A 19,201-nucleotide genomic window follows, 5' to 3' on the forward strand; every position below is an offset into this window, starting at 1 on the left:
TCAGTGCTACTGCGGGCCACGCTGAGCACAAGCGTAAGCCCCCAGGCATGAGCCCTGTTTCTGGGGAGAAGGGAGGAAGTGAAATGCCCAGATGTGCTCTCGTGTGTGTGTGTGTGTGTGTGTGTGTGTGCGCGCGCGCGCGTGTCTGTGCATGTGGTTATTGCTTCTGCAGTTCGTTCCCTTGCCTCTTTAAATTAAATTCAAGTTTTGTCAGATTACTCCAGTAGAGGGTGGGCTTGCAAGGCTGGCTCTCTCCTCTTCACCCTTAGAAATGATATTCTTTGGTGTTAAACAGAGACCGGCTTTCGTTGTTCTTATATTGTGGCCTTTCTCTTTCCTTAATCTATATCTAACTATGCTTCCCAGGTGGCTCGGTGGTAAAGAATCCAGCTGCATTACAGTGCAAGAACCACAGGAGGTGTGGGTTTGATCCCTGGGTCGGGGAGACTCCTTGGAGGAGGAAATGGCAACCCGCCCCAGTATTCTTGCTGGGATAATCCCATGGTGGACTACAGTGCGTTGGGGGTCGCAAAGAGTCGGACATGACTGAAGCAACTGAGCGTGCACACACATGTCTAACTATACTATCAGTGGTTTTGTTAAGGGCATTCAAACTCAATATACAAAATGCTTAAAATGGAAATAAGGTGACCCTATCTCCTTGACAGTGGCAGTTTGGGGTTTTCATTTAGATATTCATCAATTTATTTCTCCTGTTTTCTGTCCGATATAGGTCTGGTTCAGTGAGAAGATGTTTGAACCGTCGTTCTGTTTTTATACAGGGTATAAAATCCCTGTGTGCAAAACCTTGGATCAGTATTTCGAATACATCCAGTCATTGCCATCCCTAGATAACCCTGAAGTCTTCGGGCTTCACCCGAACGCCGATATCACGTAAGTTCCCGGCGTTTTTTTTTTTTTTTTTTTTTTTTTTTTTTTTTTTAATATTATTTTATTAGTTGGAGGCCAATCACTTTACAACATTTCAGTGGGTTTTGTCATACATTGACATGAATCAGCCATATAGTTACATGTATTCCCCATCCCGATCCCCCCTCCCACCTCCCTCCCCACCCGACTCCTCAGGGTCCTCCCAGTGCACCAGGCCCGAGCACCTGACTCATGTATCCCACCTGGGCTGGTGGTCCATTTCACCATAGATAATATACATGCTGTTCTTTCAAAACATCCCACCCTCACGTTCTCCCCCAGAGTTCAAAAGTCTGTTCTGTATTTCTGTGTCTCTTTTTCTGTTTTGCATATAGGGTTATCGCCACCATCTATCTAAATTCCGTATATATGTGTTAGTATACTGTAATGTTCTTTATCTTTCTGACTTACTTCACTCTGTATAATGGGCTCCAGTTTCATCCATCTCATTAGAACTGATTCAAATGAATTCTTTTTAACGGCTGAGTAATATTCCATGGTGTATATGTACCACAGCTTCCTTATCCATTCATCTGCTGATGGGCATCTAGGTTGCTTCCATGTCCTGGCTATTATAAACAGTGCTGCGATGAACATTGGGGTGCACGTGTCTCTTTCAGATCTGGATTCCTCAGTGTGTATGCCCAGAAGTGGTATTGCTGGGTCATATGGCAGTTCTATTTCCAGTTTTTTAAGAAATCTCCACACTGTTTTCCATAGTGGCTGTACTAGTTTGCATTCCCACCAACAGTGTAAGAGGGTTCCCTTTTCTCCACACCCTCTCCAGCATTTATTGCTTGTAGACTTTTGGATAGCAGCCATCCTGACTGGCGTGTAATGGTACCTCATTGTGGTTTTGATTTGCATTTCTCTGATGATGAGTGATGTTGAGCATCTTTTCATGTGTTTGTTAGCCATCTGTATGTCTTCTTTGGAGAAATGTCTGTTTAGTTCTTTGGCCCATTTTTTGATTGGGTCGTTTATTTTTCTGGAATTGAGCTTCAGGAGTTGCTTGTATATTTTTGAGATTAATCCTTTGTCTGTTTCCTCATTTGTTATTATTTTCTCCCAATCTGAGGGCTGTCTTTTCACCTTACTTATAGTTTCCTTTGTTGTGCAAAAGCTTTTAATTTTCATTAAGTCCCATTTGTTTATTTTTGCTTTTATTTCCAATATTCTGGGAGGTGGGTCATAGAAGATCTTGCTGTGATTTATGTCGGAGAGTGTTTTGCCTATGTTCTCCTCTAGGAGTTTTATAGTTTCTGGTCTTACATTTAGATCTTTAATCCATTTTGAGTTTATTTTTGTGTATGGTGTTAGGAAGTGTTCTAGTTTCATTCTTTTACAAGTGGTTAACCAGTTTTCCCAGCACCACTTGTTAAAGAGATTGTCTTTTTTCCATTGTATATCCTTGCCTCCTTTGTCAAAGATGAGTTGTCCATAGGTTCGTGGATTTATCTCTGGGCTTTCTATTCTGTTCCATTGATCTATATTTCTGTCTTTGTGCCAGTACCATACTGTCTTGATGACTGTGGCTTTGTAGTAGAGTCTGAAGTCAGGCAGGTTGATTCCTCCAGTTCCATTCTTCTTTCTCAAGATTACTTTGGCTATTCGAGGTTTTTTGTATTTCCATACAAATTGTGAAATTATTTGTTCTAATTCTGTGAAAAATACCGTTGGTAGCTTGATAGGGATTGCATTGAATCTATAGATTGCTTTGGGTAGAATAGCCATTTTGACAATATTGATTCTTCCAATCCATGAACACGGTATGTTTCTCCAACTGTTTGTGTCCTCTTTGATTTCTTTCATCAGTGTTTTATAGTTTTCTATGTATAGGTCTTTTGTTTCTTTAGGTAGATATACTCCTAAGTATTTTATTCTTTTTGTTGCAATGGTGAATGGTATTGTTTCCTTAATTTCTCTTTCTGTTTTTTCATTGTTAGTGTATAGGAATGCAAGGGATTTCTGTGTGTTAATTTTATAACCTGCAACTTTACTATATTCATTAATTAGCTCTAGTAATTTTCTGGTAGAGTCTTTAGGGTTTTCTATGTAGAGGATCATGTCATCTGCAAACAGCGAGAGTTTCACTTCTTCTTTTCCTATCTGGATTCCTTTTATGTCTTTTTCTGCTCTGATTGCTGTGGCCAAAACTTCCAACACTATGTTGAATAGTAGTGGTGAGAGTGGGCATCCTTGTCTTGTTCCTGATTTCAGAGGAAATGCTTTCAATTTTTCACCATTGAGGGTGATGCTTGCTGTGGGTTTGTCATATATAGCTTTTATTATGTTGAGGTATGTTCCTTCTATTCCTGCTTTCTGGAGAGTTTTAATCATAAATGAGTGTTGAATTTTGTCAAAGGCTTTCTCTGCATCTATTGAGATAATCATATGTTTTTTATCTTTCAATTTGTTAATGTGGTGTATTACGTTGATCGATTTGCGGATATTAAAGAATCCTTGCATTCCTGGGATAAAGCCCACTTGGTCATGGTGTATGATTTTTTTAATATGTTGTTGGATTCTGTTTGCTAGAATTTTGTTAAGGATTTTTGCATCTATGTTCATCAGTGATATTGGCCTGTAGTTTTCTTTTTTTGTGGCATCTTTGTCTGGTTTTGGAATTAGGGTGATGGTGGCCTCATAGAATGAGTTTGGAAGTTTACCTTCTTCTGCAATTTTCTGGAAGAGTTTGAGTAAGATAGGTGTTAGCTCTTCTCTAAATTTTTGGTAGAATTCAGCTGTGAAGCCATCTGGTCCTGGGCTTTTGTTTGCTGGAAGATTTCTGATTACAGTTTCGATTTCCTTGCTTGTGATGGCTCTGTTAAGATCTTCTATTTCTTCCTGGTTCAGTTTTGGAAAGTTATACTTTTCTAAGAATTTGTCCATTTCATCCAAGTTGTCCATTTTATTGGCATAGAGCTGCTGGTAGTAGTCTCTTATGATCCTTTGTATTTCAGTGTTGTCTGTTGTGATCTCACCCTTTTCATTTCTTATTTTGTTAATTTGGTTCTTCTCTCTTTGTTTCTTAATGAGTCTTGCTAATGGTTTGTCAATTTTGTTTATTTTTTCAAAAAACCAGCTTTTAGCTTTGTTGATTTTTGCTATGGTCTCTTTAGTTTCTTTTGCATTTATTTCTGCCCTAATTTTTAAGATTTCTTTCCTTCTGCTAACCCTGGGGTTCTTCATTTCTTCCTTCTCTAATTGTTTTAGGTGTAGAGTTAGGTTATTTATTTGGCTTTTTTCTTGTTTCTTGATGTGTGCCTGTAATGCTATGAACCTTCCCCTTAGCACTGCTTTTACAGTGTCCCATAGGTTTTGGGTTGTTGTGTTTTCATTTTCATTTATTTCTATACATACTTTGATTTCTTTTTTGATTTCTTCTATGATTTGTTGGTTATTCAGAAGCGTGTTATTTAGCCTCCATATGTTGGAATTTTTAACAATTTTTTTCCTGTAATTGAGATCTAATCTTACTGCACTGTGGTCAGAAAAGATGACTGGAATGATTTCAATTTTTTTGAATTTTCCAAGACCAGATTTATGGCCCAGGATGTGATCTATTCTGGAGAAGGTTCCGTGTGCACTTGAGAAAAAGGTGAAGTTGATTGTTTTGGGGTGAAATGTCCTATAGATATCAATTAGGTCTAGCTGGTCCATTGTATCATTTAAGGTTTGTGTTTCCTTGTTGATTTTCTGTTTAGTTGATCTATCCATGGTTGTGAGTGGGGTATTAAAGTCTCCCACTATTATTGTGTTACTATTAATTTCCTCTTTCATACTCGTTAGTGTTTGCCGTACATATTGCGGTGCTCCTATGTTGGGTGCATATATATTTATAATTGTTATATCTTCTTCTTGGATTGATCCTTTGATCATTATGTAGTGACCTTCTTTGTCTCTTTTCACATCCTTTATTTGAAAGTCTATTTTATCTGATATGAGTATTGCGACTCCTGCTTTCTTTTGGTCTCCGTTTGCGTGAAATATTTTTTTCCAGCCCTTCACTTTGAGTCTGTATGTGTCCCTTGTTTTGAGGTGGGTCTCTTGTAGACAGCATATATAGGGGTCTTGTTTTTGTATCCATTCAGCCAATCTTTGTCTTTTGGTTGGGGCATTCAACCCATTTACATTTAAGGTAATTATTGATAGGTGTGGTCCCGTTGTCATTTACTTTGTTGTTTTGGGTTCACGTTTATACAACCTTTCTGCATTTCCTGTCTAGAGAAGATCCTTTAGCATTTGTTGAAGAGCTGGTTTGGTGGTGCTGAATTCTCTCAGCTTTTGCTTGTCTGTAAAGCTTTTGAATTCTCCTTCATATCTGAATGAGATCCTTGCTGGGTACAGTAATCTAGGTTGTAGGTTATTCTCTTTCATTACTTTCAGTATGTCCTGCCATTCCCTTCTGGCCTGGAGGGTTTCTATTGATAGATCAGCTGTTATCCTTATAGGAATCCCTTTGTGTGTTATTTGTTGTTTCTCCCTTGCTGCTTTTAGTATTTGTTCTTTGTGTTTGATCTTTGTTAATTTGATTAATATGTGTCTTGGGGTGTTTCGCCTTGGGTTTATCCTGTTTGGGACTCTCTGGGTTTCTTGGACTTGGGTGGCTATTTCCTTCCCCATTTTAGGGAAGTTTTCAGCTATTATCTCCTCGAGTATTTTCTCATGGCCTTTCTTTTTGTCTTCTTCTTCTGGAACTCCTATGATTCGAATGTTGGGGCGTTTCACATTGTCCCAGAGGTCCCTGAGGTTGTCCTCATTTCTTTTGATCCTTTTTTCTTTTTTCCTCTCTGCTTCATTTATTTCCACCATTTTATCTTCTACCTCACTTATTCTATCTTCTGTCTCCGTTATTCTACTCTTGGTTCCCTCCAGAGTGTTTTTGATCTCATTCATTGCATTATTCATTTTCAATTGACTCTTTTTTATTTCTTCTAGATCTTTATTAAACATTTCTTGCATCTTTTCAATCTTTGTCTCCAGGCTATTTATCTGTACCTCCATTTTGCTTTCAAGATTTTGGATCATTTTTATTATCATTATTCTAAATTCTTTTTCAGGTAGATTCCCTATCTCCTCCTCTTTTGTTTGACTTGGTGGGCCCTTTTCATGTTCCTTTACCTGTTGGGTATTTCTCTGCCTTTTCATCTTGTTTAGATTGCTGTGTCTGGAGTGGGCTTTCTGTATTCTGGAGGTCTGTGGTTCCTTTTTATTGTGGAGGTTTTACCCAGTGGGTGGGGTTAGACGATTGGCTTGTCAAGGTTTCCTGATTAGCGAAGCTTGCGTCAGTGTTCTGGTGTGCGGATCTTGATTTCTTCTCTTTGGATAGCAATGGAGTGCCCAGTAATGAGTTTTGAGATGGGTCTATGTGTTAGGTGTGACCTTGGGCAGTCTGTATGTTGACGTTCAGGGCAATGTTCCTGCGTTGCTGGAGAATTTGCGTGGTATGTCGTGCTCTAGAACTTATTGGCTCTTGGGTGGTGGTTGGTTTCGTTGCAGGTATGGAGGCTTTTGTAGGGTCACTTATTACTTAAAGATTCATGTAGTCAGGAGTTTTCTGGTGTTCTCAGGTTTTGGGCTTAAGTCTCCTGCTTCTGGATTTCAGTTTTATTCTTCCTATAGTCTCAGGACTTCTCCAACTATACAGCACTGATAATAAAACTTCTATGTTAATGGTGGAAAGTTTCTCCCCCGTTAGGGATACCCAGAGAGGTTCACCGAGTTACATGGAGAAGAGGAGAGGGAGGAGGGAGATAGAGATGGGCAGGAGGAGAAAGAGGGGGACTCAAGAGGAGAGAGACAGATCTACGAAGTTGTCTGATCCCAGAGTGTTCTCCGTAGCCCAGACACCCACAAAGATTCACAGAATTGGATTGGGAAGAGAAGGGGGAAGGAGGAAATAGAGGTGTTCTGAGGTAGAAAACAGAGTCAAGATTGGGAGAGAATAATCAACACACTCGTGAATAAAAATGGGAGCTGAATATTGGATTCTTAAATGTTCACAATTTATATCATATACTGAAAAACAAAAATTAAAAATCTAGAGTAGAGGTTAGACTCTTAAAAATACTATATTAAAAACAAAAACCAAAACACACAAAAGAAATTTTAGAAATATATATGAAGTTTGGTATAAAAATAGGGCTTCTCTTCTTTTTTTTTTTTTTTTTCTTCCCTTTCTCTTTCTTCTGTAAGGTTATAGTGGATTGAAAATGAAAATTAAGGTGTAGTAAAAGGAGTGCTAGAGGGCTTTAAAAGAAATAAGAGAAAAAGAAAAAGAAAATAGAAGAGAAGAAAAAAGAAAAGAAAAAAAGAAGAAAAAAAAAAGAAAAAAGAATGAGAAAAAAAATTGTTTTGCGTAATTAAAAAAAATCGTAAAAATCTATGAAAATGAAAGTTAAGGAGTAATGGGGGAGTAATAAGGAATTTTTAAAGGAAAATAAAAGAGAACCAAGAAAAAAGAAAGAAAAAAAAAATTTTTTTTTCTCCTTACTTAAAAAAAAAAAAAAAAAGAAAAAAAGAAAAAAAAAAAAAGAAAAAGAAAAAATATATCTAGGAGTTTCCCTGGAGCTGTTGCGGTCAGTGTGGGTTCGGCTCAGCTTCAGATAGCTCCTCGTTCCAGCTTACACTTCTCGATATCTACAGGCCCTTCCGGTGTAGTCAGTCCGTGGTTTCTTCAGGGATTTTAATCTGTTACACCGGTCCCTTTGTTTATTTGGGTTCTGTTGCCGGTCTCTCTTCCGCGCCTAATTTCCGCCCTGACACACGGGGCGGAGGTGGATTCTTATTCAGGTAGCTAGTTCCGTCGCGCTGTGGCGAGGGGCTGTGCGGGGAGGGACCGGCGCTCCCGGGAGAGGCTTGCGCTCTTTTCTCGATCTGCGTTGCTCAGGCTCCGGGCTGCTCCGTCTGAAGCGCGCGCCACGCTGCGCGCGGCTCCAGCCCTCGGGCGATTCACAAAAGCGCGGCACACAAAGCCGGGCCCGCGCTCCGTCCCCACGCCGCCCGAGCGGCCCAGGCAGCCAGGCGCTTGACGGGCGCTCTCTCCCCGGGTGCGGCGCGTCCTCTGCCCCGCGCGGTCCCAGTCTCAGTCCCCGCCGGCGCCAGTCGGGAGCGCGCGCCCTCTGCCCTCCGTGTCCCCAGCCGCAGTTCCCGCCCGCGCCGGTCGGGCGCCCGCGCCCTCCGTCTCGCCACGACCCTCCCGGCGGGCTTCGGCCGCCCAGAATCTCGGTCCCTTTGTTCTGCGAACGGCCGGCAGTGTGTTCGGGCCGGTTAATTTTCTGTCTCTTTTGCTGTCCCACAGTTCAAGTTGGCAACTCACAAAAGCTCCCTCTGATTGTCCTCAGGGTGCTCAGGCCCGGATCCAGCCCCAAGTAATGCCGCCCGCTCCTCTCCGTTCCGTCCCCACTTGCTGGTGGCGGATGCGGGCGTCTGGGGTACTTTTCTGCTGGGAGTTGCTTTTAGGCTCTTAATCTGTGGGTTTTATTTATTGTATCCCTCCCAGTCAGATTCAAACTCTTGAGATTCCAACACTTCCCCCAGGCCCGCCAGAGCGAGGGTTTCCCGGTGTCTGGGAACGTCCTCTATTAAGTCCCTTCCCGGGACGGATCTCCGTCCTTAGCTCTTTTGTTTCGCTTTTTATCTTTTATATTTTGTCCTACCTCCTTTCGAAGACAATGGGCTGCTTTTCTGGGCGCCTGATGACCTCAGCTAGCGATCAGAAGTTGTTTTGTGAAGTTTGCTCTGCGTTCAGTTATTTTTTTGATGAATTTCTAGGAGAGAAAGTGGTCTCTCCCTCCTACTCCTCCGCCATCTTGGCTCCTCCCCCTTCCCGGCGTTTTTTAATTTGAAAGGATACAACCCAGCCTGGCAAAGTCTGTGCACTTCATTTGCTCTCTTAATCTCTCTCCTTTCCCTTCTTTTTATTTTACTGTGAAAAACAATAGTGTCACTTCCTGTCTCCCAGTTACAATTTTGTCCTATCTTGGCCTGCTTGCCCGTCGCTAAATCCTGCTGCTCCGGAGTTTATGACAATGTTAAAGCTCTAATTTATGCATTGATTATTTCTTCTCTGTTGTGTCATAAAACCAGTTTGTGTTCTTAGTCTTGATGCCACTGATCTGGTAGGATGGTAGCCTCCTAGTTCTTTGCCTTTTATCTCAAAAAATCTGTTAAAAATAATGGTCATAAACAGAATGTAAAAGGTGCAGGAGGGCAGAGAGAAGAGGAGGAGGACACATATTTCTGCTGATCCTCTCGGAGATGGCCCCTCTCCCCCTACTCGCTCACCTGCATCCTTGTGTAAGGAGCTGCCTTGGAGGGCCAGATGCCGCGAGCACAGGTGCAGAGGACACAAATGCAGAGCCCAGGAAGAAGGGCTCCGAGGCAGAAGGGCTCCGTGTGATGTCCCTGCCCCGGTCACTGTGGTAAGAGGTGGTGAGGGAAGAGATAAGACATGCGTCCAGTCCCAGGCCCCTTCTCAGGCCCGTCCTTTGGATGATATCTTGGCCCCTACCTGAACCCAAGACCACCCAGCCCCACAGAGAGGACTCCAGGAAACCCCAGCTGAGAGCCTCCGTGGATGTTCATGCCTGGGGCTCAGTGATCAAAGACCAAGAGTTTATGTCCAGCAGAGTGGCTTGTTTCAGGAAATGGAAGAAACCAAGACTCCTGCTGCAGATTCTAAGCTGTGATGACTGGGAGGAGTAAGTTGTGCCTCGCTCCTGGTCACTCACCTGCAGCGGCAGGTCAGCAGCTCTGCGATGGGGTGTGGACATTTCCACCTCCTGGTTCTGTGTCCTGGCCTAGCATTCCTGTTCCCGCTGTATCTTCTCTCCACCCTGAGCATGCTCCCTGCCCCTGTGTGAGGCTTGGCCTCCTGGCCTCTTTGTCACTCACATTCATTCTCACCCCTCCACATCCTCTAAACTCTACCACGCCTCTTTTCATCTTCAAAGTCATGGGCGTGACCCCCAAAGACCCACAAATGGCCATCACTCATTTCAGACCCCATGACAGAACAGTGATGGCGCTTTGGTGGCAGCTCTAGGTGTTATTTTAAGAGACTGTTGTAAGTTAACAGGAGACAGGAAGGAAGTTAAGAAATAAAAGGGAGTCCTCAGAAATTCAGCTGTGAATCAATATCATCTGAAAGAGAGCACACAGGGAAGGAGTTGTCTTTAATTAATTAGTTAATTTTTTGGCCATGTGCGGGATGCGGGATCTTAGTTCCCTGACCAGGGGTTGAACCTGTGCCCCCTGCAGTGGATGCCTGGAGTCTTAACCAGTGGACCACTGGGGAAGTCGCAGGAAGGAGTTTTAATTTAGCTAAGACTTTAGAAATGTGTGTCAAACCACTCCTCTGCCCAGAACCCTCCTGAGGCTCCTGTCTTCACTCCAAGTCAAGGGCAAGAGCTGACCATGACCTACAGGTGACCTGCAAAGCCCAGTGATGCCATCTGACCCTGACCTAGTGGCCGATCTCCTTCTGCTCTCTCCCTCAATTGCACTGCTTAGCTCCAGCTTTTGCTAGCTTCCTGTTACTTGGACAGGCCAGATGGCTCCCACCACAGGTCCTTCCTACTATAGAATACACCTCCTGGAACATCCTTCCCCCACATATCTCTGGAGCTCACTTTCTCGCCTCTTCCAGTCTTAATGTCACCTTCTCAAAGACGCCTTCCCTGGCTGCCTTATTTTAAAATTGCAAACCACTCCCCAACTCCCACCCCAAACTCCATCCTCCTTGCCTGCTTTTTTCCTGTCGATTTTTTCACCAACTCTTTATTTGCTTGTCGTCTAACAACCTGGTTTCCTTTCCCCCCTCTGAAATCTTTTTTAACATAAGCTCCATTATGTCTGAAATGTCTGCCTGTTTTCACTACTGTAGCTCCAGGGCTAAATATTGCACTCAGGCTCTATTTGTTGAATAGTGTCACATTTGTTGAATGTGTCAGGGATAGTAAATTCTCTTAGGCCATGGAGAGTCTAATTAATAGAGATAGTCCTCAGAAAGATCTCATGAATTCGAGGGAATGGGCAGAAAAATGGCCAGTAAGTTTTAATGTACTTGTAAATTAGCCATCGAAATGGTTCACTTATGAGGGCTCTAAACTTTGAGTCCATCCTTGGCAAAAGCTCCAGGAGCCACATTGGCTGGTACCTAGACAGTCTGGCCTGATCCCGTCGGGTACCCCAGGATCCTGCCAAGGAACATGTGAAACAAGGTTGACAGTGTCTCACCCTGGCTTACAGGGATGGCATTCCTGTGACTGGATTGCTGTAGGCAGTTTTGGTCACCGGCTCTCAAGAGAGATAAACCAGAGCTAGAAAAGTCCAGAGAAGAGCAACCAAACTAATCCAGATGGGAGGCAATGATGAAGACAAACTGTTCTGTTTGTTTGTTTGTTTTTTCTCCCTTGATTTTCTTTCTTGAACTATTATAAACCCTCATAAAAGTTGCCGGTACAGTGAACACCCATATATCCTTTACCTAGGTTCACCAATTGTTAACATTTTGTTCCGTTAGCTTTCCTTTTGTTCTATATTTATCAGTTTGTTTATTCATCTATAGCTATATCCATACATAACCACATCTGTGTGTGTGCGCGCTTATAGACCCTCTGAGTGGGCAGATAGGAGATAGGTGTTTTTTCAAACATCATGAGCTTGTGGGTAACGCCAGTACCAACACACCTCGGGGCTCTTCCTTGTCTTTGCTCGTTTCACACAGTGATCTCCTTCCTCCCACGGGGAGAACTCAGGTTCTCAGCACTTCAGTTTCTTTACTCATTTGCGCCAAATTACACTGTTATGGAAAGTGGGGTCCAGCTGATAGCTGCTCAAAAGAGGCAAAGTTGGTGGAAAGGAAACTTTGCTTTACTTTGGATGCTGGCAACCGGTGGGGAGGGCCAACGCCTGTCTGAAGGCTGACTCCTTTCCACTGACAGTCGGGGGCAGAAGCTTTTATAGACAGAGGCAGAGGGCCACATGTAGAAACAGCACAGTCAGCTCCGACAGTCATCTTAAAGTTTGTCATGGGTGGTCTGACCAGCATCATCCTGATTGTTTTAAGTACAGTTAATCCTCAGTTCCAGGGTCAGTTTTTTCCCGTTTCCTTGAGGTTAATTCCCAGAATTGTGGCAGTTTTTGTCATAGTGACAAGCCTAGTCATCATGTAGTGAAGTTCTTCCACCTGGTGGGGGTTTTGGTGTCTGTAAGACAGCTCATAGGATATGGCTTAGAATATTATCTATAGCACTTGAGGAGGTACTAAAAGTCCTTGACCATGCTTAATGACTGAACTGTTATTATTTAGTCTTGTTGGGCTATTTTCTTTTGTTTCTGCATTTTCTCTATTCTCTGATTAAACTTATTCTTTGGTTAAAGTTTTTCCACAGACAAAAGGCAGGCTGAGAACATGGAAGGAAAAGACTATAGGATCCTATTTTATTTCACCACCAATACCATATGACCAACAACAGATGTACCAACTGGGGGTCAAGATTTTTTTGCAGTTCTTTTTGTCCCCTAGAATATATCCCATTGAGAGTGTACAGAACTCTATGTTCAGAAGTTATTCAGATTGTTTTTTCTGTGAGTTTGTGCCATCAGTTGATGTATCAGTACATTCACCTGTTTCTATTTGTATTACATTTTAGACTTTTTAAAAATTTTTTGTTGATTCTTTTAAATATGTGAAACATGAATATGGCTCAAAAGTCACAGCTGTATAATGTGATTCTTAGAAAAGTCTCAGCCCTCCCAACCCATTCCCCCTTCTGTCACAGGCAACCAAATGCATTAGCTTCTGGTTTATCTTCTCTGTATTTCTTTTTGCTCATACATAAGCTACATATATATTCTTATTATCCTTTCTCTCTTATACAAAATTGTCATTATGTATATAATTATATACATAACTATATATATATATGCACGTATATGTTTGTAAATATATTGCCATATATATTTGTGTGTGTCTCACTTCTTTCACTTAACAATGATGATCCTGTAATCATATACATGTTCATAGGTATCTTCCTCATTAAAGGCACATCTCAGAGATACCATTTTAGACTACCACAATAAAACAAGTCACATATTTTTAGTTTCCCAGTGCATATAAATGTTATGTTCACACTAACTTAACTGTAGCCAATTAAGTGTGCAGTAGAATTATGTCTAAAAAACAAACGTACCCACCTTAATCTAAAATGGTTTATTGCTTTAAAATGCTGACTTTATCTGAGTCTTTAGTGGGTCATAGTAGTAACATCAAAGGTCACTGATCACAGATCACTGTAACAAATACAATAAAATAATAATAAAAGTTAGAAATATTGTGAGAATTACCAAAATGTGACTCAGAGATATGAAATGAGCAAATGCTGTTGGAAAAAAATGGTGCCAATAGACTTGACTGACACAGGGTTTTCACAAACCTTCAATTTGTAAAAATTACAGTCTCTTTGAAGTGCAAAACCCCAAAGCGCAGAGAAACAGATATGCCTGGATCGTATGCATTATAGTTATTCATCCATTTTCCTATGGATGGACATGTTGGTTGTTTCCAATATTTTTCTGTCTCCTGTAGTTTTCAATTAATAATCTCATGCTTACGGTTTTCTCATGTTGTTAGAGATGTATTTTTCAAGGTTAACTGCTGTGGGTGGGATTGCTAGATCAAGGATTAATGAATATTTCCAGTTTCCCTTACAGAGGACTGTGCCGTTTTACACTCTCACCAGCAATATGACACGCACCATGTCACACAGTCAACAGTATGATTCAGTCAGCAGAGTGTTGGTGAAGCTTATTTTTCACCAATATGACAAGTGACAAGTGGCTTCTCAGCATAGCTTTATTTCCTCTTCTTTTAAGTGAAACCAAGCACATTCTCCCTATATTTAAGGGCTGTTTGGACTAAGAGGCCTTGGAGACCCTGTGAATTTACCAGCAGAGATCAGGGATGATGAGAGATGGAGAGGGTAGAGTGAAGCTGAGAACCAGCCCCACAAGGAGGCCGATCTGGTGAATACAGAGCAGTGACTGAGAGCCTTCCGTGGTTTCCATCTACTTGTTGCTGCTACCTGCTGCAGAGAGGACACGGCGAGCTTTCTTCGCCATATGGCAAGTCTCTCTTCTCAGCCTTCTCCGGAGGCTCATCTGCCATTGCTGGCAGATGTGCTCCAGATCCAATAAGCTGTCTTTTCCCAAAATTGAGCATCAGGATCTTGCACCCTCTCATCACACTGAGTGAGGTCACGAGCAGAGTGCTGTAACTCTGCCTCGCTTGGAGGACTATTTCTGCTAGAAACAACTAGCTGGTGTGTAAGACTTGTGATCCTCCTCTTATCTCTCTTCATTCTTGACTTCCCCCTTTAGTCTGTCCTAGGGTCTTCCCTAGGGTCCCCGTCTTTCCAGGGACCTTGGCCCGTTTCTGTCTCCTGCTCAGTTCGGAAGCTACACCTTTGGTCATTTTCTCAACCTCTGAGTGAGCTTTGTTCTAGATCTGATGTTTCTTCTCTCTGGTCTCTGAAATGTGTGGTGACTGTAATCCTGGCCTCCCCCTTCCTGGCAATTGAGCCCACCTTCTTGGAGGGCTGTGCTCCAAGGCCTCACTGTTCCCCCACCAACCACCAGGAGGCAGTAAGCAGTGCCGGTCAAAAGGATGTTAGTTGCTCAGTCGTGTCCGACTCTACGATCCCATGGACTATAGCCAACCAGGCTCCTCTGTCCATGGGATTTCCCAGGCAAGAAATACTGGAGTGTATAGCCATTTCCTTCTCCAGGGGGGTTCTTCCTGACCCAGGGATCAAACCTGGGTCTCCTGCAATGCAGGCAGATTCTTTACCATCTGAGCCAGCAGGGAAATGCATAAACTTCCCAGCTAAAACCTACCCCTGGTCTCCTCCCTACTACACCCATCCCACACCAAATAGAAGTGACTCCACGTTCTACGTGAGATGAAAGAGGTAAAGGATTCCCTCTTATTCCTGATCTGGGAGCTGAGATGGTGGAGGAGCTGGGAACAGGATTGCATTTGGTGGGCGGGGGGTGGGGAGAATTAGAGTCCTGTTAGGGTGTGTTGAGTTGGGAAAGATGATGGGATGTGTCTGAGGGGAAAGAGAGTGTATCATATGGACTGCAGCCAAGTGAGAGGCTTGATCACATTTGTACAGAGATAACAGTTGTAACTAGAGAGGTGGTGACCTTTCTAAGATTCGCTAACTGAATCTGTGTGAATGTCACCAGCTAGAGGAATCCTTACTTGTTTTTCTGACTGTCCCCTCTGTCCAACACCACTCTTGCTTCCAGAAAGGCCCAGTGGCTGTAATTGGGCACTGTAGAGAACCTCTTGATGGGAATCTGTACTCTAAAGTTAGCATCCATAAATTTGAGAGAAGAAGGGAATTTGGGGGAGGGCGGACCATCTCCTCGATCCTGCTTAAGCATTCCTGATCCCTGAAGTAGAGGGGGGATATCCAGCTGAATAAATGCTTTAAAATAAATAAAATCTCTCCCAAGAGCTTAGATACCTTGGTGATAGGAACCATAAAAAATGCATAGTTTATTCCCATTTTATTTTCTAGATTTACAAGATACCAAGTACTCTGTACATTCAACTACCTCAATGTCAGAAACAATTATTTTCATCCCTGTAGTCATTAGCAGTAAGGCATATTTTTCTACCTTCTGAAATTTATCAAATGTCTTATTACAACTTTTTTGTTCATTTCCATTCAGGACAAATTGAACTGTATTCCCTTTAGTTTCAGCTGACTTTTGAGCTTCAGATTTTTATTAAAAAATTTATGCCCATTGATATTTCATGTGTGAAGATGTAGATAAATCTAGGCTGGCTTGGATATGACAGTGCACTAATAGCTCATTAGATGGTTAATTGTGTATTTTATAGACTGTTCTGTTTTTTTTGTGTGCATTTTATTTTTCATGACCCCCGACTGTCCCACCCAACAGAGATGACCTAGACATCTCCCCCAAACCACAAAGCTGCAAGTCCAATGTGAACCGCAAGTCCCATGTTTACTCCAAAGAGAGATTTTTCTTCTAGAAGTGATTTGGGACCAAAGCTCATGGAGTATTATAATTCTTGTTCTTCACCTCAGAGCTTTTATGGGGACTGTTTTCTTGAAAGCCCTTGGGTTTTGAGGCATATAGCTGCTAAGTCACTTCAGTTGTGTCCAACTCTGTGCAACCCCACAGACGGCAGCCCACCAGGCTCTGCCGTCCCTAGGATTCTCCAGGCAAGAACACTGGAGTGGGTTGCCATTTCCTTCTCCAGTGCATGAAAGTGAAAAGTGAAAGTGAAGTTGCTCAGTCGGGTCGGACTCTTCATGACCCCATGGACTGCAGCCCACCAGGCTCCTCCATCCATGGGATTTTCCAGGCAAGAGTACTGGAGCGGGGTCCCACTGCCTTCTCTGAGGCATATAGAGATATTCACAGTTCTCCATTCTAACCAACTAACTAGGCTTCTGCCTTTCCTGTCTTTACAAACAGAAAACACTTTGTGGAAAAAAGAAATGTAAACTGTACAGCCCCAGCATTCTGCGCCTAATAAAATGTGTGGTGGGGATGCGATCTGGAGAGTTTGTCCAGCTCCTGTGCAAAATGGGTCAGCTTTTTAGGGTGTTGTCCCCCTCATCCATAATGTGAGGACTGTTTTCAGATCCCCCCATAAAAAATGAAATAATCCACCATGAAAGTGATTTCTTAGGTGAAATCTAGCAGCAACAACTCCATCGGTCCCCCTCTGGAGAGCTGGTGAACGTAACGGGTGTCAGCCAGGAACAAGCAGGTCATGTCTGCACTGGTGTGCGCTGTTGGCACCCAGCCACTGGTGCAGAGCATATTTCCAGAAAAGATCAAGCTGTAGAGGAGCCAAGAGAGCTCCTGAGAATTCCAGATATGGAGTCTTTCCCCTTTTTTATTTGTAGCTAGAACAGGTAGGAAGAATGAGCTCAGGTTTTCTTAGTATGCATGGAATTTACTGTTGTCTTCTTCTCTGTAAACTTTAAAGGTCTCTGTTTAAATTTAATCATGTTTAAATTATATCTGATTCTCCTGTGTTTTGAGAATACATATATATATATGTGTGTATATATATATATCCCTTTGTGTGTGGGAAGGTGCCTGGAAAAAATGGACAGTAATGATGATATACTATACTTTTACCTTAAGAAGGAACAAATAGTTAAATTTTCATGCGCTTTAAATATTGGAGAATTGCTCTCCTTTCTATTTGAGGTTTAACGCAATCCAAGCTAGTTGACCTCAATTCAATAAACAAATATTTATTGAGAACATATTCCCTAGCCAGCCTGGGGATACAAAGATCAGCAAGACTCAGTCCTTGCCCTTGGAGCTCATCGTCTATTAGGGAAGATGGATGAGTGGCAAATAGTTATGCAGTGTGATATGGTTAACTCTAAAATCAGGAGGTATTATTCATGCTGCTATGAGAGCAAAGGCAAAGGAGGAGTAAATTCCAACTTAGGGGTCAAAGTAAGCTAGTGAGACAGTCCACACTGGAGTTGTACCTTAAAGGATGTGCAGGAGTTCTCAGGTTGGAGAAGGGGTGGGGAGGAGGTGACTACAGTATGCTGGGAGTGGGAGTGGGGTGAGGAGGCCGCAAGAAGGACAGAGAGCAAGCAAAGAGGAAGATGATGAGCTGGAGGGATGCATACATATATGGAGTCATCATTGTACACCTGCAGTATGTACAGTTAAAAATAGAGACTTCCCTGGGGATCCACCTCGCGACCTTAACCAAGGTGGTTAAGAATCCACCTTGCAATGTGGGAGACATGGATTTCGATCCCTGGTCAGGGAACTTAGATCCCACAAGCCACGGATCAACTAAGCCTGCATAACTGCAGTTCCTGAGCCCACGCACTCTGGAGCCTGTGTGCCTCAACCAGAGAGTCCATTCACTGCCGGGAAGATCCTGCATGCCACAACTAAAATCCAACGCAGTCAAAACACATAAACAAATACTTAAAATAAACAAACACTTCAGTTCAGTGAGAGAAAAGACATAGATCGGGGCACCTACACTCAGGGACAATTCAGAGACAGATATGATGAGTGTGGGGAACCGAGTCCTTTGTACCTAAAGTGTGGGAAGGAGGGGCTTGAAGAGAGGTGTCCCCTGACCTTGAGGCTGAAGCAGATGCAGAGATTGGCTTTTGAAGCTTTGGGGTGTCACTCAAAAGAGTTTGGGGCAGTTCTGAAGGCAGTGGGAATGAAGATACTGGAATTTTCTAGATGGATCCTAGCAGTGATTTAGATGTAGGACTTGGAAACCAAGAAGCACTGGGGAATATGACATCAGAAGAAGGCTATTTCTGAATTCATAGGTTGAGCAACTGGACGAAGACATCAGTGTCTAAGGAGATGGGGCAAGAAACAGTTCAGGTGAAGGGAAAAGGAGAATAAAACAATGAGTTAGGTTTGGGGTTTGTTTGACTTAGGAAACAGAGAACCCTTGGAGTCAGTGGAAATGTGGGTACACGGAGTTCATGATAAAGTCAGAGATTTAATGTTGTGTTAATATTTCATGATGCTCAGTAAGGTGACAATGATGCCTACATCTTGCCTAATACAGCCATTCACCACATATTCTATCTTCACTCTATCTAAAGCTACAATGAGATCTTGGAATACTATGAATTATGTAGAAATTTAGATTTCTGAAAAATGCATGTAATAGCGTGTGGCTCCTTCACTTTTGGTAACTTCATGTTGTTGTCCCATTACCTTTTTTCATAGGATTTTTTTCCCCCTTCAGAGTTTTCATTTTTCTTATACTTTGCATGACTTTTTTGGCATATGTGAAATTTCTCTTTTTTAACTTTTTATTTTATTTTGGAGTATAGTTGATTAACAATGTTGTGATAGTTTGGGGTGTACAGAAAACTGATTCACTTATTCATGTACATGAATCTATTCTTTTTCAACTTCTTCTCCTGTTTAGGTTGTTACATAACATTGAGCAGAGTTCCCTGTGCTATACAGTAGGTCTTTGTTGGTTATTCATTTTAAACGTAGCAGTGTGTACATCTCAAACCCAAACTCCCTAACTATCCCTTCTCCCTATTCTTCCCTGTAGTGCAACTTTTAAACCTGGGATAACATCATTCTTCAAAGGGTTGCAAGTGTCTTTGGTGCCATTTTACCAGAATATTTTGCTCTCTGTTTATATGTTCAACTGTGCGCATGCTTGACATGTTCGTCTTCCAACTTT

At 42.4% G+C, this 19,201-nt stretch overlaps 1 protein-coding gene across 1 annotated transcript in view; it reads left to right on the forward strand.

The window, feature by feature from the left end:
* DNAH8 (dynein axonemal heavy chain 8) overlaps nt 1-19,201 on the forward strand; it is a 315,169-nt gene that overhangs the window by 262,932 nt on the left and 33,036 nt on the right. Inside the window, exon 84 of the mRNA XM_065912223.1 lies at nt 734-894. Within this exon, the coding sequence (XP_065768295.1) occupies nt 734-894 (161 nt within the window). The remainder of the gene's footprint in view (nt 1-733; nt 895-19,201) is intronic.

The sequence above is a fragment of the Muntiacus reevesi genome, chromosome 20 (genome assembly GCF_963930625.1).
Source record: "Muntiacus reevesi chromosome 20, mMunRee1.1, whole genome shotgun sequence".
Classification (NCBI taxonomy): Eukaryota; Metazoa; Chordata; class Mammalia; order Artiodactyla; family Cervidae; genus Muntiacus; species Muntiacus reevesi.